This window comes from Lepus europaeus, chromosome 4 (assembly GCF_033115175.1).
Source record: "Lepus europaeus isolate LE1 chromosome 4, mLepTim1.pri, whole genome shotgun sequence".
NCBI lineage: Eukaryota > Metazoa > Chordata > Mammalia > Lagomorpha > Leporidae > Lepus > Lepus europaeus.
In genome coordinates, this window is record NC_084830.1 from 37,835,198 (window position 1) to 37,859,279 (window position 24,082).

General features: G+C 34.9%; 1 protein-coding gene across 1 annotated transcript in view; it reads right to left on the reverse strand.

The window, feature by feature from the left end:
- The window catches only part of ZFPM2 (zinc finger protein, FOG family member 2), a 510,399-nt gene that overhangs the window by 393,302 nt on the left and 93,015 nt on the right, over positions 1–24,082 (reverse strand). Inside the window, exon 2 of the mRNA XM_062188119.1 lies at positions 14,136–14,294. Within this exon, the coding sequence (XP_062044103.1) occupies positions 14,136–14,294 (159 nt within the window). The remainder of the gene's footprint in view (positions 1–14,135; positions 14,295–24,082) is intronic.

Here is a 24,082-nt window from a genome sequence, read left to right on the forward strand (position 1 = left end):
GGATTGTTTCAGGATTGAAACATTTGGCAACAGAACAGAAGCTATGCTGAGTGGCTTATTCTGAGAAGAAACAATTTCCATAGTGGTTGTTCATCTACTGTCATTGGTAGCATTTTGATATAAATACTATAGGAGAAATTATTAAAAATACTAACGTTTATGGCACCTGCATCATATAAAAGTCACATTTAAATATCAATGATTTAGAAAATTATGGGCCAGCGCCACGGCTCAATAGGCTAATCCTCCACTATGTGGCGCCGGCACACCGGGTTCTAGTCCCGGTCAGGGCGCCGGATCCTGTCCCGGTTGCCCCTCTTCCAGGCCAGCCCTCTTCTGTGGCCAGGGAGTGCAGTGGAGAATGGCCCAAGTGCTTGGGCCCTACACCCCATGGGAGACCAGGATAAGCACCTGGCTCCTGCCTTCGGATCAGCATGGTGCACCGGCCGCAGTGTGCCAGCCTCGGCGGCCATTGGAAGGTGAACCAATGGCAAAGGAAGACCTTTCTCTCTATCTCTCTCTCTCACTGTCCACTCTGCCTGTCAAAAATAAAACAATAAATAAAAAAATAGAAAATATGATGATTTATAAATTATTTCTAAAGTACTGAATATGTATTTCTGCTGTGACTATCTTCCTCCAGTGTGAAAAGGGCTTTCTTAAAGTTTAAGTTTTCTGAAAATCTGGAGCATAAAGGACATTTCCACATGAGCTAAATTAAGCCAAATTCTCATCAGTGTAACATTTTGTAGTTTTTATTCCTCACTATTTCCCTCAGTGAGCACCTGAAAGGATCAAATATAATCATAAAATCAAGTATAAGGAATAAAGATATTCTCACTTTGAAACATTTCTAAAATATATATTTATATGTTGAATTTTATATTTAAATAACTATTCTTATTATTGCTATTCTTTCCCCTAATCCCATAAAATACACAAACTCTACCACCATTTGTATCACTACAATCAGAGAATTCTATATAACTAAGACAATTCTTTTTTCAAAAGAAGGGACACAGTACTGCCTGAGGTCTATAAATGAGGATATTCTGAACTGAAATTTACCAACTCATAGATTTGTTGCTTTGCTATCAAGAAATCACTATTTCTTCAGTTCTCTGGATTCTATATTCAAGTTTAAAACTCTGCATTCACTTAAGAAATTCATCATCAACAATGTCTAAAACTATGTTCCCAACAAGCCAATCTAACCTCCACAGGAAGATCAAACCAACATGAGCAAGTAATGATATTCCAACACTGTTTTCCACATCCTCTCACACTTTATTCTTCACCTTTAAAAAAAAAATGACTCATTCCAGAGGGGCTATTCCTCTCTGACAATCTATTTAAGAATATGATTCAAAGCAATCACTCATCACCCCAGTGTTCTATTAGTACACTATAATTTACTCATTTATAAATTGGACTTTATTCAAGCCACACAGCAACTAACAAAGATTTCAGTGCATATCTGAATAAAACACTACTTCAAACACCCGAATTTTGAATGACACCCAGAGCTCACAATTAAGGAGTATCATTTATTTATCCTCATAAACCCTGTTTTTTCCTTGGTGCTTGATCACTGGAAGTTTATCTCACCCTTCTGTTTTCTCTATACTATGGCTCACAAAAAGCTCAGATTTGCACTAAGTGCTTCTGCTTTCAAGATGGTTTTCTTCCTCTCATTACTTTCTACCCTTAACTTCAGGATCACTGTTCTTCCTGATGCCTCAGACCCACACCTCTCTCTCCAGGGTCACCTGTCTCTCCAGGGTCACCTCACACTTCAGTCTCCACTACTCTCTGCTTGCTCACTTACCACCCACAAGCTGTTAGGGAAGAGCTTCAGCTCCTTCACATTGAGTCCCAATACTTCTTTTGACATAGTTCTTTCCTGTTCAGCATTTGATTTTATCTCAAGGTCACACTCAAGAACATTTTTTCTGGTCTTCCTCATCAGGCTGACCCACCATCTACTATTTACATGATTATTTCCTCAATACCTCCCACTATAATGTAAATTCCAGGATCACCAGGACCTTCCTGTGTTTGATAACATTGTACCCACAGTATGCCTCATAATAACTGATATAACATGGGTTCAGTAAATACTTATTATATTGGATATTGGATATATGGATGGATATATATATGGATATATGGATATATGGATGTTAGATGCAGTGACTGCCACTGTGCTTTGAGACATTAATTATTCCAAGAATCAAGCAAAGCAAAGCAAATTTAATTTGTATGAGCTGAAAAACCTTCCCAAGTAATATGGAGTTGGCCACGTGGTCACTTCATAATGAAGAGCAAATTCCTCAACCCCACTTTTAACGTGGACCACTTCACTAGTTTTAGTTCTAGACAATGGGATAAAAGTCAAAGGATTCAGTGACCATTTCCAGGGACCTCTTCTTACAACTGAACCTCATCTCAATGTATTCACCGTTTCTGTGGGGGAAAAATAAGCTAGGTCATGTCAGCCTCATCCTAACTCAGATGTACATCTAAATTGCAATACCAGGGATACACAGGAATACATTGACAAAGGATCTATCCAGATTCTTTTCACCACAAGATCTCGCCATAGCATCTCCTCTGTCAGTGCCAGCAAGATGTCTTTGGCTGCTGGTGCAAACACCAGCAAAACATAGATAGTAGCCACAACATCCTCAGACTTTCAGAAATATGGAGGAATCCTTTCTCATCTCTGCTTCAAATTTTAACACAGTGGTTTCTAAATCGGGCTTTTCGTGAGTGTCTGTGGTCTCTCAACTGGCTCGGGGCAACTTATCATGTAATGATAATATTTGGAATTCAGATATCTAATATGCACACAAAAACATCTGAGGACTCTTCCTGGAGGTTTTCCAACAAATTGGAAGTTGAAACCAATGCTGATGAATGTCTTCTATGAGATCACCGATAGGTACAGAGTAGTAGCTTTGCAGAACCCGAACATTACACAAAGAAGAGTACAAAGTTAAAATTATGAACTTAGATGCAGTGTCTTGAAAAGAATCTGTACAAGTGAGAGATTCTGAAGCTTAAGCTTTATTAGCCTGATAGAAAGCCTGCTTTCAAGAAGTAACCATAGGAAAGGTCAGAATGCCCTGTGTGCTAGGATAAATGGCACTGCCCCAGACGCTCAGGTATTCAGAAACTAGGGTCAGTCTAGTCTCAGAATTCAGAAGCAACATTCAATATTTATTTGAATTACTAAATTTCAGAATTTTCCAACACTATTTTGAACTGCTTTATGTCTGTCATATGATATAAATTAATTAAATAACTATGAAATAAGCTAAAAATGAGTACAAGGTATGTTTAAAAATTCATGGAAAATGAAATTAAATAAATGCATTTTGGTGCAATAAACCACTTTGAGATCCATGCACAGATTTGTCATAATATGCATTTTTTCATGAACATTTTGAAGAACTCTCATATGCATGAATGTCAATTTTTTGCACCAAAATTAATTTTATTTTAATTCCATTTTCTACAAACTTTTCAAGTACCCTCATAGATCTAAAATTTATTTGGCAATATTAAGTGTAAACTAAGATAATATACATAATACTCAGTTTTTCAAAATACATTTTATTAATAATTTGATATTTTTAGGGCCACCTTAAATTTGTCCAACAAAACTGTCAGTATTGTAGAAAAAATAACATCTTTCTTTCCTAAATTGGGTTTTCCTTAATATATGTTATTTATTTTTCAATGTCATCTCATGTTTTAGGAATTGTTATTTCTTATTAAGTATTACTATTATTTTTGTTATTCTGATTGGAAAAAAGCCACCAGGACAGATGATGGATGCACAGGATACAATGATTAAACAAGGAAGATGCATGTTGGTGAATCGTTTCTACACTAGAATAATGTACATTACCACAAGGAAGGTGAGAATGAATACACTGTTTCCTTAATCAGCTCAAAGTTAACAAAATAGCCACTGCTTATCTACACACTTGTTTTTCTTGTCTTGTACAAGTTTTTTCATCTTACTCTTACTTTTTCCTTCTATCTCTAAGAAATGAGAATGGTCTTAATATAGTCCTCTTTCTGCCTCTATATTTGCATGGTCATGTATGGGCATTCACACATAGCCACGCTTAACACAATCAGAAACAGTAACATAATTTTTCAGTGTTGCTTAACAAGTCTAGAACACAATTTGCATTTGAAAAAATGCAACTTATCAGAGATCAAAATATAATGTCTTGTGTTAATTCTATGGTGACACAGAAACCCACATCTAATCCCACTGTTGAATAGGTAGAGGGGCAAAGTGTTCCATATATCTGTGCTATAGATCGTCACGTTGATAAATCTCTATCTATAAAAGTAATCTTAAAGGAGACCTTCCTTTCTCACTGTCAGAAAAATATAATCACAGCCTACTGTCGGTGCAATTCCACTTTCCATCTCTGCTATGTGCATACGACTTGGTAAGATACAGCCACTGTCAAGTTTCAGAACAGTTCCTTGTCTAATCTTTCTACTTCTCCAGATCTTTGATATAGAACCTGTTAGAATGTATTGCTTACTTTTCCAGTTCTTATGTTTATCTCACTTCCACTCTTACCATCTGCTGTACTGCATTTCCTTCAGAAAAGTGAAAAGTTTTCACAGTGCCCAGAGCTTTCCCTGCAAACAATGCCCTCTTTCCCTCTTCCTTCCTTCCTTTCTCCGCTTTTTATTTAGTCTTATTTTGTGTTAAGGTCAAACTGTTTTTTAAGAGTTCACTTTGAAAACATTACTACAGGGTTGAAATTCCTATCCAAATATTTTTGATGGATTTGTAAACATCCCTGATATTTATCACTGGCTTCTGCCCAAATACACACATTTTGGTGTATCTCCACTCTTTTGAATTATCTGAAAACAACACAAGAAAAAGGCTGTGAGAAATCCTGGCTTACTGCATATCACCAAAACATGGTGACATAATTATCCACAAAGCAAAATTCATTATATCAAAATGCCAATCAGGTTTATTACAAACTTATACTGACAGAGCCTGTAAAGAGATACCCAACAATATTCTACCCTTCCTATTACTTGACTTTTATATAGGCTCTCATTTTTGACTGATAGATCATGCTTACTAAATATTTATTAGAGAATGCAAAGTTGAAAATATGATGAAAAAGTGATTTCTGTGCTATATACAGCTATCCTGTACATGTACATAATTCCACATGAATTATATAACAGTGGACATAAGAAACCAACATTAATTGCCTATTTTTATTAGCTATGAATAACTCAAGTTGTAATGCAGTATTAACATTAGTAGCTTTGTGACTGTGGCCAAGTTACTGAACCTCTGGATGCCACAAGTGAAAAAGACATCTGCCCTGCAAAAAAATTTGATTAGTGACGATTCGTGTATGGCAAGATGTCTGACGTTCAGGGCAGTCAGCAAATTAAAACGGTTGTTACCATTCTTAGAATCATTATAACTGGTATACAGCCTCAGTGTCAATCTCTGCAACCTCACTGAATGACAAAGTAGCCGAGATAGCGATCTGTATTCTTTATCAGTATTTACCTTATTGGTGCAACATATTTATTTTTACATTTTAAAAACAACAAAAAAAGTGATTGATCTCATTACTGTAATTAAAGTCATCACACCACAGCTTTCTACATTTGCCTTTACATTTCCTATATTAAAGCCCACCAGAGATGAAACGGATCCCATCAGGTAATGGATGGGCAAATGCTTTCACGCACTCTTCCTTCTCAACTGGAAACAAAAACATCTTGAAAACCCTTACATGCTAGTAAGAAAATGTAAATTTTGCATGAGAAAATTAAGAGCGCTCAAAATCCCAAAATCTAAGAAATGCTTGTACAGAATTTAAAAAAAAGTCTTTCAATCACTTACAATGTTTAAGGATAAAAATCACAGGAGACACAGCAATCTCCAAGACATCAGATTTTCTGAAATAACATTTTTATCTCAAATCATAAAGTGACCAACAGTCAAATTTAGGGTTGTCAACTATATTAATTCCATAAGATGAAAACAAACAGCTAACCTGGTATTCCTAATACTATTTGTACTTCTAATTATTTTTTAATGTGTCTTTTTTTTTTTTCCTTGAGAGGGAGAAAGAAGAGAAAGAGACAAGACCAGAGACAGACACATCGAGTTCCCTTACACAGGTTTACTTTACAAATGCCTTTAATAGCTGAGGCTAGGCCAGGCCAAACCAGGAGCCAGGAAATCCATCTGCATTCACATGTAAAAGGTAGGGACCCAACTACATCTACATGTGCCATCTCAAAGATGGACATTAGCAGGAAGCTGAAATCAGGAGTGGAGCCAGGACTCAAACTGAGGCAATCCAACATGAGATGTAGACATCCAAAGCAGCATCTTAATCACTAGGTCAAATGCCAGACCCTTAAGTCTTCCTTAAAGTGGAAATACATATTAAAAACTATAGATACAAAGGATTGGCAAACATGAATATAGATCAGCATGAGTTTGATTCAAATAAACATTTGTGCAAAATAAAATTAAAATAAATATGCTTTTAATTTAAAATAGTTATTTAAGCAATTACAATTTTATCAAAATTACTTCCTTCAAGAAACATGGGCTCATCATTCAACCTAAAACATTACTAAAATGGTGTAGAAATTTTAAAAGCTTTACAAATAAGTAATTCTCTTTTATATTACTGAGTTAAAAATTAATGACATTATGTCAATACTCAGATTGAAAGTGAAAAAGTCAATCAATAACAGATATCTCCTCTTATTCCAATGCGCCATAAAGTACCAGGAGGTTAAATAAATTCTTCCTATTCATTGAATTTCAACATTGTATGGAAAACAAACATATAATTAAATATTATAGGTCAAAAAATATTCTTGCACTTGCAAAAATCTTAAACATAAAACCCAATGGCATTTTACCTAAATAGTAAAATAGTTCTATATTAATTTTCAGTGGTTACTATTTATAATAAAGCTTATATAAAATGACAGTAATTTTAGACAAATATTTCCTAATGCTGACATATTTAGGAAAAATATATTTTAATATAGTATGAGACTATTTCAGGAATTATAAAAAATCTGGGTCACTGTGTATTTTATAAACTTTAATATGTCTCAGAAAAAGATCTTTGGCAGACTCACATTTGAGATCAGTTGATGATGAGCTCACAGAAATAACAATGAATTTAGTTTTTCAAGTAGAAAAAGATGATTTTCACTAGTACATAGGAGAGTACTGAAAAATTTGTGTAAAATTGAATTAAAACAAATTTTTCTAATGAAAAAATTTTTGAAATCCAGGTATCTTTTTTCATAATATGCATAGATTTTTGGGAAACCCTCATATGCATGAACTTCAACAATTCTTCCATGAAAATAACTGAATTTTTTGAAGTAATCTCATATGACTCATACAAATGATATTATTAGTTTAATTTTGTTGAATATGTTATGTTATATCTGGAACCAGAGATAAGATAGGTACAGAAAGCTTTATCTAACCCTTCATTATAGAATACTGAGTCATGGAAAAATTGTTTACACATTCTAGTATCAGCAAAACCAAGAGAACACTGGCTTTCCTACAAGAACAGAGTTCCTTAGAATCGTCCTCATTTTCCAACAAGTGTGTGTGTGTTAAAGACAGTCATCTTACTCCAAACAAAAATAGTATTTTGGAGATTATTAATATGGCTACAGAGTGACACAACAATCTCATAGGTGGATATTTTTTCAGTCTCATGAGAAAAATACAAGTAGACACTATCATGGCCTCCATTTCTGTCTTCTAAAAAGAATTACTTTCTATATTACATTATTGAATGATTATATAGAAAAAGAAAGCTTTATGATGTCAAAATAAATTTCAAAAAAAAAAGGAAAAATAGAAATATTAGATCCAGGAAAACAGAGGCTTTGCCAAGGAGCAATAATGTCATGTGGTGGGAGGGGGAGTGGTGGCGAAGGGAAGGCAGGTCTGTGCCAAGCAAAGCTGGGGGCTGTTCAATCAGCCCTATCAGTGCTCCATCAGTGTCTCCACTCCAGCCAAATCCAGAGAAAACAAGGAGTCAAAGATTCAGGTCAATAAGCTTATAGGCGATTTGCACAAACAGCTCCTCCAGCAAGGTAAAAAACAAAGTCATATTGGCTTTTCTTTTTTATTCCTTCTCTTTGAACTCCCTGGTCCAAACACACTCTGGAAATGTCAATGTTATATGCAAGAATTTAAAGAGCTGAGCTTCTTAATCCCGTTAAGAAAAAAGGAACAAAGTTGTCTGTAAAGATCCCCTTCCTTGCTGAACTCAAAATGATTATGGTAGAGCTGCTGTAGGTGGATTCTGATTCCAGCATCAGAGCAGGCAAAAAAAAATATGGCTTAAGTCATACCCGAAGAGGAGAAGACCCGATATTGATTGAAAAGAGTGTATGAAATGGAAGTAAATAGGCTTTCTGAACTAAGAAAATGAAACTAGGAAGCAAAATAGCATGAAGGTTTGTGGATCAAATGAAAACTAAGCAGTTACTACTCCCATCATCAAATATGCATTAAGGTACAGTGCCTTTTAATTTGTTTATTACTTCTTCTCAAAATTAAAGATCTAGATAATATTTTTGTTGTTTTATCTTAGCACAGGGTGAGAAATAGATTAATGACCATAATCTAGGCTTAGGTTATGTACAATCCAAAGAAACATAGCTTTTGTTCAATTATGTCTTAATTTTTAACAAAGTTACAAAACCACAAACTGATAAAAATAAATGAGGGGACTGGTGTTTCAGTGAGTCTGCCAGCCTATTGGCAGAAACAGTTAAGCACAATGATAAAACTGGTTCTAATCCTCATGCCTCTTACTCTTTATTTTCTGATAAAAGGATGAGGAGAGAGAGAAACACCCAACCTGCAGCTATTGTGGAACGGGAGAAAGCAACTCATACCATCCTCAAACACACCCAAACCACTGTGCTGGAAACGTCATTAATGAGCTACAGATGGAGGCTCATCAAGCCCTTGGCTAAAGCCTATGATTCGATGCTGGTGGTGCTATCTGTATCTCCTGACAGCTCCCCACTTCACCTGTTTTGATTTCTTGCTTTAACTTTCTCTTTCTGCAGGCCTTTCTTCTTTAGGCATCTACTACAAACTGTGTCCTGACCCGGTCTCTTTTCCCTGCTGGACTTCAGTTCTCCTCTGTGACTCACAAAAGGCAGCTTCTCTTCACAGTCCTGCTCCCCAAGCCTTCTACTGTGGTAGGAATCCAACATATTCCTAGAGCAACAGGTTCCACAGGTATGGCTACCCCTCTCCCACTCCCCAGCTCTCTGCTGTCCTCTTCTGGCCCTCCTGTGTTCTGTAAATGCACTCCTTTCCCTTAGTTCTCTGCTCAAAGCACCACACCCATTGCTCTTTACAAAATAGCATGCACACGCACACACACAGACACAATGCCGTTCTATCACTCTTACATGTTCTAATTTTCCTTCACAGTGCTCAGTATCACACAACATATACAGTGCAAGTTTGATAGTCTATTATTGCCCCCTCTCCTCCTGAGAGTGGGGATTGATTTTGTCTACTGGTGTACCCCCAGCACCAATGAGAGGGTCAAGCACATAACAGTCTCTTCAAAGATTGTCTGAGATGTTCTCAATTTATTCTATTAAACAGAACTGGTAGCAGCTACCAACGCCAATAAAGTGTCTGTTCATGTTTACTTTGGGTTCTGTATTGATTACTTCTGTTGCTAGCACTGAATCCAAGTCCCAGTAACAAATGTTTTATTCCTTTTTCTCTAATATGCATTGCATTTTTCTATTTAGCCAATGCTTCCTCTGACTATTCTCCGTATCTAGTTACTAAGACTGGATCTGCAGTTGTTTTGTCTAAGATTAACTTTAATGACATCTTTTCCCCTTTCAGCCTTTGCCAACAGAGCCGTGTCATCAGAGAATAATTTGTGAGGATCTTCAGTAACTTTTTCTAGATAATCAGTATTGATAACTCGAAGTTCACTGACACACAGTTTCTTCATAGTTGAATTTTTCAATAGCATCACATTCTAGCCTACAGTGACACTGATCTGACACTTTTCTTCCTGTTCATATATCCTCTGACATTCTCCTGGAATGTATCCCAAGACATGTTTATTTTCATTCAGTCATTAACACATTTGAATATTTCAGTGAAGAAACCTTCTTCCAAATAATTAGAAACAGTGAACTATTTTAGAACTAATCCATGCCAATCCCACAATGAAACTTAGTGTTTTTGAGTTTACCCAAGTATTGCTAATATATGATAGCAGTCTCACCTGCTAGCAGTGATGCAACTAAAAACACAACTAAAAGCTGCTTTCTAGGAAATCTGTATTTCAATTTATAGTAGTTTGCTTAGTTCTATGCATGCATGAGTGCACTTCCATGTCTAGTACATAAACCAAAAGAAAGGCATAAAAAATAAGTGAAGCAAATGATTCAGTACCACAGGAAATATTGTAGCACTTATGGACCCAGCCTTGATGTCTTCATCCTCTGTAAATTCTAGGAAATAATTCTTGCTTGTTTCCTTCCTTTCAAAGATACTGTAAGGCAAGACGCCAAGCAATCTATAAACTCCTGAACTAAAGAAGATGATGTAAACTGAAAGTATTGCTTAGTATTTTGCTAAAAATGTTTAAATATCAGGACAAAAAAGCCAAATTCAAAGTAGCATAACTTTATACACTTAGTTCACATATTTTCAAAGACGAGAAATAGGGACATAAAATAAGTAGCTCATCCAAAGTAAAAATTGACATGAGAAATTTCAGTAGAATTGTTAGGTTCAGATTTTAGGCCTGTAACCATAACAAAAGTATTTCTAAGATTCACATAATTAAGAATTTTACATATTAAAGCTAATACAAAGTTCTGTTCTGTCCAATATTCAGCATTTCTGTGGAATATTGCTTCATAAGAGTAATTTGGGTTGTATTTGATCACATGGTTTATAATCATTACAAACTTAACTAATATTAATTAGTGCTTTGAGACTTTTAGTAAAATTTGCTCTTTAGCAAGGATATAGATAGTATCAGTGTGGAACTGAGGAAAACTTTACAATAAGAGTCACTATAGACACTGCAAATATCCTGTGTGATATAAAGCTTCATTTTCTAAAGGAAGTAGAATGTTTAGCTAAAATTAGTTATATCTTCATAAATGTACAAAGATTTTTTCTTATATTTTAAAAAGGGAAAGTTACAATAGTCTATGAATGCTTTCATAGAGAATACAGTTGCTAGGATATGAAGTTATGTAATAAATCTAGGTGTGACATCAATGCTCTCACCTACTAATGCATCAAAATACATTATCTAAAGAACTTGGAATTTCTTGCCATGTTTTTATGATCTGAGTTTTTAAACCAACTGCACTTTGACAAGGAAAATGCATTTCATGTTTAAAACTTTATCCCTCAAACTCCCTCAAAGTAACTAAGTCATTGCTAGAGTTTGGACATTTAGACAAATTTTGCAAATAATGCAGTTCATTTTCCAGTACATATCAACAATTTTAACTTGTCATAAATGATTCAGAATATGTTAAAAAGCATGTTGCATCAGTGAAACCAAAGTAACAATATTCCCCTTTAGAAAAACATTTCTTATGTGCTTTTTCAATCTTGATACTTCTTTTCATTGCTAAGATATCCTATCCTCCATGACTGGGAATAAAAATGCAATTGTGTGTCACTGAGATGAGTATGTGGATTTCTACAGAAATACTGGTTTCCATTTTTCCAAAGAGAAAATTTTTTCTTCCCATTTTAGCTTAAATGAAAAATAGAAAGCAGTGCTTGTATGATCTCAGGTGCATGGAATATCTACCACTGGGCTGCCTTCCTTCTCACCAGTTCCCTTTGACTTTAGAGGGCGTTCCCTGATCTCACATTCTATGAGAATAAGATAATGAAATTCATTTCCTATTAAATAAGGGCCACCATAATTTAAAATGGTAATAATACCATTATCCTGAAAAATATAATGAGAAAATAAAATTCTTATTCCCATTCATTACAACTTTGTAATTTCAAACTAAACACTAGAGAATTACTTTTTATAGAATACGTATTATTTAATATAGCCTTCATATCTCATATTAAATATTTTATACATTTGAAAATTTTCCAAAATTTACAACTGTACATCAAAAAATTAACAATAGTATGTTTGCAATAATTGTAACTAAGTTTTTGTTTCAGTTACAAATGGCCTGTTATTGTTCCACATGAGCTAGTATTCTGGTGAGAGTAGATGGAAGGTACTGTCATAAGATGAGTTAAGCCATGTGAACATTTTCCATCATTCTAATTTTTTCTAAAATACTTAAAATTTGGATTCTATACTCTTTGGTTAAACATGGCCCCGTAGAAGTGACCTTCCCAAAATCTAAACTGCCCACAATTTCAGTCTCAGCCCAGCCAGGAGCATTATGGGCAATTGGGGAGTGAATCAGTGAATGGAAAACTGATATCTCTTCTTTCTCTCTCCCTCCCTCCCTCCCTCTCTCTCTCTCTCCCTCCCTCCCTCCCTCCCTCCCTCCCCACACACACATACACACACACATGTATATATATTAAATCTCTCATATGATCAAATAGATAAATACACTTTAAAAATAAAGAAATGGTTCTAGTATCCAGAAAAACTAAGCAACATATTAATTTGGTCTCAAAATCTGAGTGAACAGTAGGGGAGAAGGTCTACTCAGTCTGCACAGTTCTTATTTTCCACCAGGAGTCTTTGCCCCAGAAGACAGGGCTCATGTTGCAAGGCTTTCTTGAATTCTTTAGGAATCAGTGGTTAGGGAAGTTTCCTGGATTTCAGCATGTGCAAGTTCTGACGCTGCCATTCTGTTTCTACAGTTTTAAAGACATGATTTCCCTGATCCCAGCAAAAGGAATTGGATTCTTTTTTTTTTTTTTTTTTCATTTTCTGACAGACCACAAAAGGAGAAAGTGACACCAGGATTTTTAATGATATCTCTCAAATGTATATGTGGCCACCAAGATATGTGTATGCTGATGCTTTTTGAGAAGTTGCATCTGCAATCTCGATTTCAGACTGTTAAATCTAGCGAATTAATCTATACAAACACACACAAAGAAAAGCCACTTCACAAAAATATGTAAGTCTAAGTCAAAACAGTACAAGAACAAACACAGACACAGACACACAGACATTAGAGACGCATACTCCGAGTCACGCCCTCCAGGAAACTATCATGGGAAAGTCAGTAAAAGCAGCTTTTCTAAACCAAGAAGGTGACGCAAACACTTCTGAAACCATGAATTGGGACTGGAGACAATATAGAGTCCATGTTACTCACAGAGACAAAACAAATGAATAAAAAAAAAAATAAGAAACATCATGGGAAACTTTAAACTGGCTTTTGAGACAAGAAAGCAAGTGAGTGCCCACATAAGTGTGGATATGGTAACAACACTGCAACCTTGCTCTGAGTCAAGGGTTGAAATCAACTGAGCTGAGCTGCAGGTGCTTCTCGGTTAATAATGTCAGAAGGGCATCCAGAATGGAGAAAAGGTGTCTATTTTCACATTTGCTATTACCTAAAAATCATCAACCAGTGTGGAAAGCCATTGTCAAGCACCTAAGGCATTCTGCTTTCAAAAGGCGCGAGAGAGAATCTGTGTGGGGATTGCATCTGCCCCACTCAGGCCTGTCCTCAATCCCTAATTCAGTACATGGCAAACAACTGATCTTCAATAAATATTTATGGTAAGAATAATGAATAAATTATAAACACTACATGTATTATAGTTACAAAGTTAATTATTATGAAAATGTGCATAGTTAACTGAACAGTCAGCACAAAAATAATTGTTTAAAGGTAAAAAAAAAAAAAGAATCTATAGAAATGCGACTTGGTCCCTCAAAATAATACTGTGTTTGAAAAATTCTACACATATTTCCCGTTTGTGAAATTATGTGTCAGCATTTTGAGCACCTTGATTCCATCCTACAGTGCAGATTTTTAAACAAGATCATCTGTGGAAATGGATTTACGTATTCCATCCAACCATCAACGATTACCTTTGTTACAATAGTATTCCACTTCTTCACAGCTCAGATTTCCGGGCCCAAATTCTGTGGGAAAGCCTTCCTCCAATGGAAAGTCTCCTTTTGAGATGGTGTCAGCTTCCTCTGATGGACACTCTTCTTCCTCTTCCTCAATGGCATCTTCAAGCGGCCCTTGAAAAAGAATCAGGGACACTGTACAAAAAACATCGAATGAAGATCGTGAAATACAGTCCTTACATAGGGTCCTTTCCATCAACAGTGGTGAAGAAAATGTGCTCCAAGTAGTAACCCCAAGGGGACTCCCGAAAGAGAATGCCCATCAAGTCTTAGGAACACTAACCAAGGCCACAAAAGTTGAAGGAAACCCTGGGAAGAAATCAGCATTGCCAATCCCTCCCCACCCCCAACCCAAGCCCCAAACTTTTTTTTTTTTTTTTTTTAATTCTGTCCTCAAGAGCCAAACTGTGAGCTTTGTGTTCATTTGTTAGAATTAACTGCCTGGTAAAGAGTACAAGTCTCTTTTACACTGTTGTACAATTTTACCTGAGATTTTAATAAAGATTTAAAGCTATTGAATGCATTTTAATTGAACTGAGATTCTAATAAAGTCTATACTTTTAAAAATCCATTTTAAGAGTGGATTCCAAGAAAAGATTTCATTATACGTGGTTGAGGCTTGAAGAAAAATTACATATTTCTCTCCCTGATGAAAGCATAACCCTATTCATAATTAATTGAATTTTTTCTGAAATGAAAAGTAGTTTTCTAATGAAAAAATGTAATTTGTATTTATGTGATACTTTTTCAGTAATAAAAATACAACGCCCTTAGAATGAGAGTGAGGTACACTACATTAATGGACCTATTTTACTGAAAGGATAGGGAGGGCTATAGTTGTTCAGATGGATTTGAAGCAGACTACGTGGGAATACCACACAGTTGACTGTGAATTTCTGACTGCGTCAAAAGAATCAAAAGTATCTGGCTCATGTTACTAAGTAGTAGTCTGCATTTGCTCCTAAAGAATAAATGTGGCATTTTATCCAAAGAATACAATTATGGTAATTTGTACTAATTGTCACTCATGTCAGCAGTCTCATCAGACAGGCTAAATACTTAAAGGTTTAAGTAGACTCTCTTACTTTTGAGACAAGAGTAGGGAAATTTTCAGTGCCAAGGAATAAATCCTATACATAATTTAAAATAGTGCATATATAACAATTTTTCTCTGTGTGTAGTAAACAGGAATAAGTATACACATTCAAACGTTGTTGTTAATATTTTTCCCCAAAGCAAGTTCCCAAAGGACTGAATTCACATGACACATTTGCACTACTTTACATTTACAGATATCTAAGCAAAATAAAACGAAAATTTCTTAGAGGGTTTCTTTGTTCTTTATAAACTTTACTTTTTTTCTCTTCAAAACAACAATTGTTAAGGAGGAAAGGATGCCTTAATTCCTATTATTTAATACTATATTTTTTTCACTGTCCGTAAAACAATGAAGGATGTCTTTTTTGTGCAAACCATATTCAAAAATCATAAAATTAATGTTAGTTTTTTTATATTTTATTAACTATTTCAAATAGAATTTATAATTCCTCACCCTTTAGAACATGTGTCAAGGATAATAAGACAGGTAAGGAATATAAAAAGAGTAAAAATTTAAAATAACAAATATTAATGCATTTGATAACTTCAGATAATAAGTAATGCCAAGTCAACATGGAATATAACATAATATCTTCTTATTTTTTTTCAAATAATTCAATTATAACACATTTTGTCACAAGAAGAAATATAAAGCTATTTTGTTTGTGTTTCACATGGAAGTTTAAAAGCACTTTTTATATGACCTTTAAACCACCCTAGTGAGATGAGAATGGAAGTTACTACCATTTTTATTTTATAGATCTGGAAACTAAAGCTTAGAAGGTTAGTTAAAAGAATGAGGTTACAATTTACAAGTATAAAAGTTGATGTGCAAACAGGATTTTTAAAATGCCTTTTATTAATAACAGTATGACATGCTACTATATAAATCATGCTTTTGTGGCTATAGACACATTTTTGTTTCAGGAATAAAGCATGAGTAACTCACAAATACAAAACATATGAGAAAAACTGTTAATTCATATTTATTCATTATTTACTGATAAGCACTTAACTATCCAGTTTAAAAAATGATATATTCCTTGCCGCTTTTCTCAAAGGACTGAAAGACAGCCCAAATATAAACAGTGTTCAAAAAGTTCATGGGAAATGCATATTACAAAAAACTATGCATGAATTTCAAAATTGCTTTGCAGCAAAACAAATTCATTTCAATTCTATTTTTTCCAGTAACTTTTTGAAGTATATTATTATGTCCTTATATTATGTCCTTCTTCACTCACATACACACACACATACACACACACATCAGTAAGATCTTCTTGTAGATCTACAAACAATAAAATAATTGATTACTAATATTTACTATCTACACAGTTTATATCTATACTGAATCAATCAATATAGAGTAACCAATATTAATAACAGAAACATCAATTTCTTTAATAACAGAAATGATAATATATACATATTTTGGATATATACACATATATATTTACACACACTGTTTTGCTAACAAAAAGTAAATCTCCAACTGTAATATATCTTAAACAGTTCATATTGAAAATATGAAAATAAAAAACAAAGTTCTTCTGTATCTAGGTGCTCTTCAATTACAAAAGCATGTATATAATAAATAAAATGCACTACCAAAAATAAAAATACTTTGGTTTTAAAGAATGAAATTCTGTGTATATGTACTAACATCTTAAGAGGCTTTATTAAAGATAATGTTTAATTGAATAGCTATATAGAATATTTAATGATAACACATTTGCTCTAGCATTATGGTATCAAATTCAAATTTAATAGTTGTATTAAAATTTAAATAGAAAAGCTCATATGAAAATCTGAAAGAAAACAAAGCCATAAAGCATGGATTTGTGATTCCTAAAGCTTAAACTAGCCAATGTTATGACTACCTATGAATGCATCTATAAAATTCATGGTATCAGAGTTTATAAGATCTTAATTGATAGTATAGGGTTGTATAGTGTGTATTCTCAGGTGTTTTGTTTGTTTTGTTTTGTTTTAATTTATGTGTTGGCCACCACTTTTTAATTGCAAGCATGTAATTGAAAAGAAGCACTAATTTTCAAAATTAAACTACAAAAAAAAAAAAAAGAACAAAAGGTGAAAAATTCCTGACCTCATATGTTCAAAATACATAAGGGCTCATTGTAGAACAGGACTGGGACAGAGATTTTAGAGACAAATGCTTTTTTCCAAAGCAAGTGTTAGATTTGTATAATTTACTATACTTTAAAATGTGAAATTACTCACCATTTCTTTTAGCCATGACATCAAATCAGACTCTGGGAAAAAGGTTTCTCTTAAAATGCATAGTATTTATGGTTTAAGATCAGATCTCACTCTACTCTCTATATTGCATGTTTCTTTAACAGGAAAACCTTACAGATAATCGTTGGCCATAAAATAACATTTTAAAAGGGTAAGAGACACTTGAAGCACAAGTATAATTAATGGCACCAATGAAGGAGGGAATGAAGGAACCTCCTGTGTATGGATTAGTGGGCACAGAAGTCCACTTCAGAAAAATCACCACACATAATTTGACATAAATAATAATATCTACTCAGTAAAGGCTCACGACTGAGCTTCCATGTGCCCTCATGGAGAAAATTACTTCTGATTGAGGCCACTTGGCAGGCAAGTGTAAGGAAATCTGAATTTTAGCTCTTCAATTGCTTCTGATTTATAGATATTCAAATGCACTCACCAGAATTAACAGTCACAATGTTTATAAATAAAAAAAATTTACCTGGTTTAAACATGTCAATAATTAATGGCACATCCCAAAGCTATGAATACAACATGCATTAGATATTGGGCTTGTAATGCTACTAATTGTCTCAGAATAAATGAGTAGGCATCCTTCATGTTTTATACTGTATGACGAATAGAGATTACTGGGACATTCTGATGGATATAAAGTAGTATTTCTATTTTCTGAGCAAAGAGATAATTATATACTAAGGATCCATTTGAATTGTCTTAGATCTTTTCTCTCCAGAGATAAAGCCAAAGTTAAAAAGCACTGTGCAGATTCACAGCAGTTAAGGATGCTGAGGGACAGTCCAGGATATGCAGAAGCCATTTGGTTAGCCAGTACTGACCGGAGCATCGTAAAGGCTGGGCCTAAGGTGGGTGTATTGGAGAATTTTTCATTTGATGTGTATTTTAAGGATCTGCGGTTGGTGATGGACAACAGAATGTTCAATATTAAATGGTCCTAACCTATACACTGCTAACACACCTGTTGAATGAAATGAAAATAAAGAACTAGATACATATGGTTAAGAAGCAACTGTAGGAGTCTGAACTCCCTCAGAAAAATGAATTTATAATAAAACTGATGCTACAAGTATGAGAGGTTAAGAGGCCCAGACCTATCTATCTCTTCACATGGGGTATATCCTAAGGGAGGTGTGAACCTCCTAGGGGAAGGCACTCTGTTGACTTTCATTACTTGGCTGACCTGGGAGGAGAGCTGGCCAGGTAAAGGCAGGGGGCATCTCTAACAAGAAATTTACAGTTCTGCCTGCAATGTTGCTGACCCTAATTGATAGATAGGTCTGGGCCTCTTAACTTGCAAGGCCTAAAGCCCACCAGATTATTATCAAGCCCCTTCTATCAGGTTCTATTTGCCTCTCAATCAGAAAACTTAATTGTAGCTTAGACAGCACCTTTCTTAGCTCCTCTAATAATGACTCTGTCCTTTGTTCTAGACCCTGTCTAGCACACTTGGGCCTCATTCCTTTGTAATCATAACCTCTACTCTACCACCAATGGCTCTACTCTCAACCTGTGTGTACTGATGGTCCTCTTCCCCACTTAATGCTGTATAATTGTTCAAACCTAGTAAATGCCACTCTTAGGATCATTGGTTACTATCCTCACCCTGTCTTTTATGATCTTGTCTAAATATGATCAGAGTCGGCAAACTTGGAAGGCTTCCATAGCCTTGGCAACTCATGACGACAGCCTAGGGTGGTTACTGGCACCATAAACTAGAGTGTCAATTTGTTGGGTCAACAACAGGAGCCACTGTGCACTTGCTCCTCATGTGGGATCTCTGTCCTTAATGTGCTGTACATTTTGATTTGATGCTATAACTAGTACTCAAACAGTATGTTTCACTTTGTGTGTCTATGTGGGTGCAAACTGTTGAAACCTTTATACTAAATTGATCTTCTGTATATAAAGAGAATTGAAAATGAATCTTGATGCAAATGGAAGGGGAGAGGGAGCGGGAGAAGGGAGGGTTGCGGGTGGGAGGGGAGTTATGGGAGGGGGAAGCCATTGTAATCCATAAGCTGTACACTGGAAATTTATATTCATTAAATAAAAGTTAAAAAAAAATAAGTATGAGAGGTTAAAGAAATTCTTAAAATATACATAGTCATTGGAATAACAGCTAGAAAGCAACAAAGAAAACTTGAGGGAAAAGAATCAAAGGTATCTAAGAACTTAGATGATGGATAATTAAATAATCATTGCAATGAGGAAATACAAGAAATTATATAAAGAACAACATGGTGAATGTTAAATCAAACACATGTGCCATTAAACATGTTGCCTCCATGAATAACTTTCTACCTTGGCAGTGTACTATAAACAGAACAATCAGCACCTAAACTTTAGAATGTCTTTGTTTAGATAAATTCAAACCACTTGAGAAAAAGAAGTACTCAAGAAAGAAATTAAATTCTACAGAAATCAATACACATTGTCATGTACGAATAGGGGAAAGGAATGCCTAATCCCATGGTTCTGATGCAATATACTTCTGAAAAGGTCCTTTTTCTTAAGCATTCATTGGCATTAATTTACTAGACATTACTTTATTTGGCTTTGCATGCCCTTTGATTAAAACAAGACACTCTGTCATAACAGAACTATAAAGAGCATTCAATTTCGTCTTTATGCATTAATATTCTAAGCATTCTAGACGCTGCACAAGACTAGCCACCTAGCAAAATGAGATTGTTTCAGAATGCTGGGCAGCCTTGATTGCAACTGACAGGTGGGGAGAAAGTCACATTAAAGTATTATCATTCTCAATAATTACAATAATCCATCACTGTGTGTTCAGAAATTCTGCTAGGTGAGTTTCCTCCAAAAACACACAAGTATTTCCAAACCTTTTAACTACGGTGTTTTTCAATGTATGCCATTTTGGATCATTTTTATCACAGATATCATTATTAATATTAAAATTTAAACCTCCATCATAAACTTACATTTTACTCTTGCACAAAGCAAAGAATTCACAACAATGGAAAAACTTCTCAAAATCTTAATGAATTAATGAAAATGAAAATGGTGGTAGTTTCCCCAAGTTGCACACTCCTGTTCTGTACTATTTCAAAGTCATCTGCAAATGCTACACACAGACGAAAGAATCAGAAGGAAAATAAAACCTATACATATTCATATATATATGAATTTTATATATTTTATTTATATATACCTATATGAATACATAAAACAATAGGGACCACCTAAGCTCACAATTTAAGATATCATGTTTGGGTTTCTACATTATAACTGAACCATATTTATTCAGATTATTGTATCTTTAAAATGTAAATATTGCAATATAAAGTAGGGCCAAACTTTGGTGCATGTTTAACATGCAAATATACAAATATGACTCATCTGTCAAACTCAATGATATATTCTATTTTATTTGATGGTCAAAGGGAGTTAAAATAGAACTTTTGACTCTTCAGTTTTCCATATGTCATGGAAGTAAAACAGTAATTTAAACTGAATGCCTTATTTTACCTATTAATTCATATTAGTCCATTATATTTCTCTATCACATTCATTAAATACAAAAATAAGCCCTTTGTAAAGGAGAAAAAATAGTGTATTTTCTATACATTTGTATCTAGTTTTTAAGTTAGAAACAAAAGGAGAAAAAAATAAAAAGACCTCTAAACTAAAAAGCTGAATCCTATCAAAAAGTGTGCTCCTTCTCATCTCAGTGGAATGAACTAATATGTTTTTACTAATTTTATCTGGGTCATATTTTATGGCTCTCTGTACTTTCTCTCTCAGAGTTTTTAGTGGCTACATTGGGACTTGCTTAAGAATCACCATCACCCTGTAGGCACACCTCAAAATACCTCTCTCTTGGTGGTGCCTGTTACATTGTCTCATGAGTATCCCACAGAGCAGTTTAATGAGAAGGGGCAGTAAAGAGGGATGCTCTTTGGATACTCTAAATCCATTCTAACTCATGTAATTGAGCTTAACAGCAAGAACAAAACCCTATTTCTGCAGTCTGAAGCACAGTATTTTAGACAGCCAAGTTCTTCCTGCAGTCCCTCACTGTTAACAACAGCTGCATCAGGGGAACTAGTGGGAAGGAAACATTTTTATTAATTTTTCTCTTATCTGCCTTAAGAATGTTGATTTTTTTTCATTTATGTTTGTTGCCTGCAGGTAGCAGACCTGAGAATCATATAGTAGAATTTTTTCTTTTTGATTAATTTCTTTCCATGTGCTATTTCTTATATATAATTGATTCTAGGCTTTGCTCATAGCTGTACATCTTTTTTTCTAGCCATACCAACTGCTGTCCTTCAATCAAGAAAGCTGAAGAAAATTACCTGAATTTTTTAAAGTTTATTAAAAATGAGATCTGTATTTAAATTGAGTTTTGAAATGTTAATTCAAAGAGCAGATATTAGAGAATTTTATAGAGAGGGTTCAATTTGACCATACATCATTGTAAAAGGAAGTGAATGGTGCCAACCTTACTCAAATTGTTTCTTTATGGGGTAGGGGGAAGGATGTTCTCTTTAATCTTAGGAAAAAATGGAGTAATTTTTTTTCTTTTTTTTTTTTTTACAGGCAGAGAGGACTGTGAGAGAGAGAGACAGAGAGAAAGGTCTTCCTTTTTGCCGTTGGTTCACCCCCCAATGGCCGCTGCGGCCGGCGCGATCAGGCAGGCGCACCGCACTGATCCAAAGCCAGGAGCCAGGTGCTCCCCTGGTCTCCCATGCGGGTGCAGGGCCCAAGGACTTGGGCCATCCTCCACTGCACTCCTGGGGCTACAGCAGACAGCTGGCCTGGAAGAGGAGCAACCGGGATAGAATCCGGTGCCCCAACCGGGACTAGAACCCAGTGTGCCGGCACCACAGGCAAAGGATTAGCCTATTGAGCTGTGGCGCCAGCCAGGAGTAATGTTCTTTTGCTACAAAATCTTCAGTTTTTTAATAGACAATAGTATCGACAGGGCTTTTTTTGGATAAACCTGAAAACAATTTAAATTATTCAATATTTATTTATTCTGAGGTGCCTTTCTTTGGGTGCCTTCCAATTAACTGAATGATGCTAACAAGAATACAATAATTTTGCATAGAATATATGCAAACCTTGCAAACAGCAACTAATCTTACATAGTAGATGAAATACTGACATCACAGGCAATAAAAACAGTAAGAAATAGAGACAAACTTGAATTAGAATCTCTGATGACTAATTTACTTTCTGGAAGTAACTCAGGCATTCAGAAAATTCAGTTCATTAATAAATGCCTTGTGCATTGACCCAGGAAGTTAGTGACAGAGGATGGCATTGAAATTCAAAGACTTTGTGAGCAGGTCTCAGCCCAGAGCCCCATAAAGCTCTTCTCAGTTTATTGAAGATGGCAACTCTCTCATGAAAAAATATGAAAGTTAAGTTCATTACTAAAATGATACTGTAGACCCTCCCTTTCTTTGGGGGATATATTGCAAGACCTTCTGTGCATACTGGCAACCACAGATAGTATTGAACCCTATAATGTTTATTGAGAAATATTCGTACCTATAATAACATTTAATTTACAAATTAGGTACAGTAGCAACAATGACAATAAAACAAAACAATAACAATATAATGATAAAAGTTATTTTAAAATTATGATGGTTATTTCTAGACTTTTGCTTTTGGTATTTTGGGCCTGCAGTTAGCCTCAGAAAGGGATGCTCTGGATGGGGGTGGAAGTGATACTGCTTATTTTTATGTGATTGTGAGGCAATTCAATAATAAAAATCCCCTATAGATGACAATTACATAAGTTCAAAGTCATTATGTATGATTTTGTTATCTTTATGAGATTTCCATGTATTTATTAATCCATCTACCATTTTTTCACTTAACTGTCATTTCTGGAGGGTGCAGCATGTGACAATTACTGTATTAGGCTCTGGACTGTGTCATGCCAACCAGAATTTTTCTACAAAATAAACACTGCCACCATCAAAAAAATCAGGTGGTACCCAGAATATGAATGCAAGGCACCCTGCTGATTGATGATTGATTGACCAAGGAGAGAGGGAGAGAGAGACAGAATATATCTTCTGTCTTATTTACTCCACAAATTGTTTCAACAGCCAGCGCTGTGCCAGCCTGAAGATAAGAGGCAGGAACTCCACCTGGGTTTCTCACATGGGCAGTGAGAACCCAAGTACTTGGGTCATCATCCACTGTGTCCTAGGCACATTAGCAACAAGCGAGATTGGAAGTGGAAGAAGCACTCAGTCCCAGGCACTCTGATATGGGATACAGGCGCCCCAAGCAGTGGCTTAGCCTATTGTACCACAGTGCCCACCCCAACATTAGATTTTAAAAGCCACTTACAAGAAAGGGAAGGATTTACAATTCTTATACATGATATGTAATTGATAAATATTTATGAATTAATCAAAATTTATAAATTTATAGACCTATACAAGAAAACACACATATTTTCTTTAGAAATTCCAAAGTACCATCAAAACAGCCATGATTCATATACCAAATTTTGCAAAACTACCAAATATTTT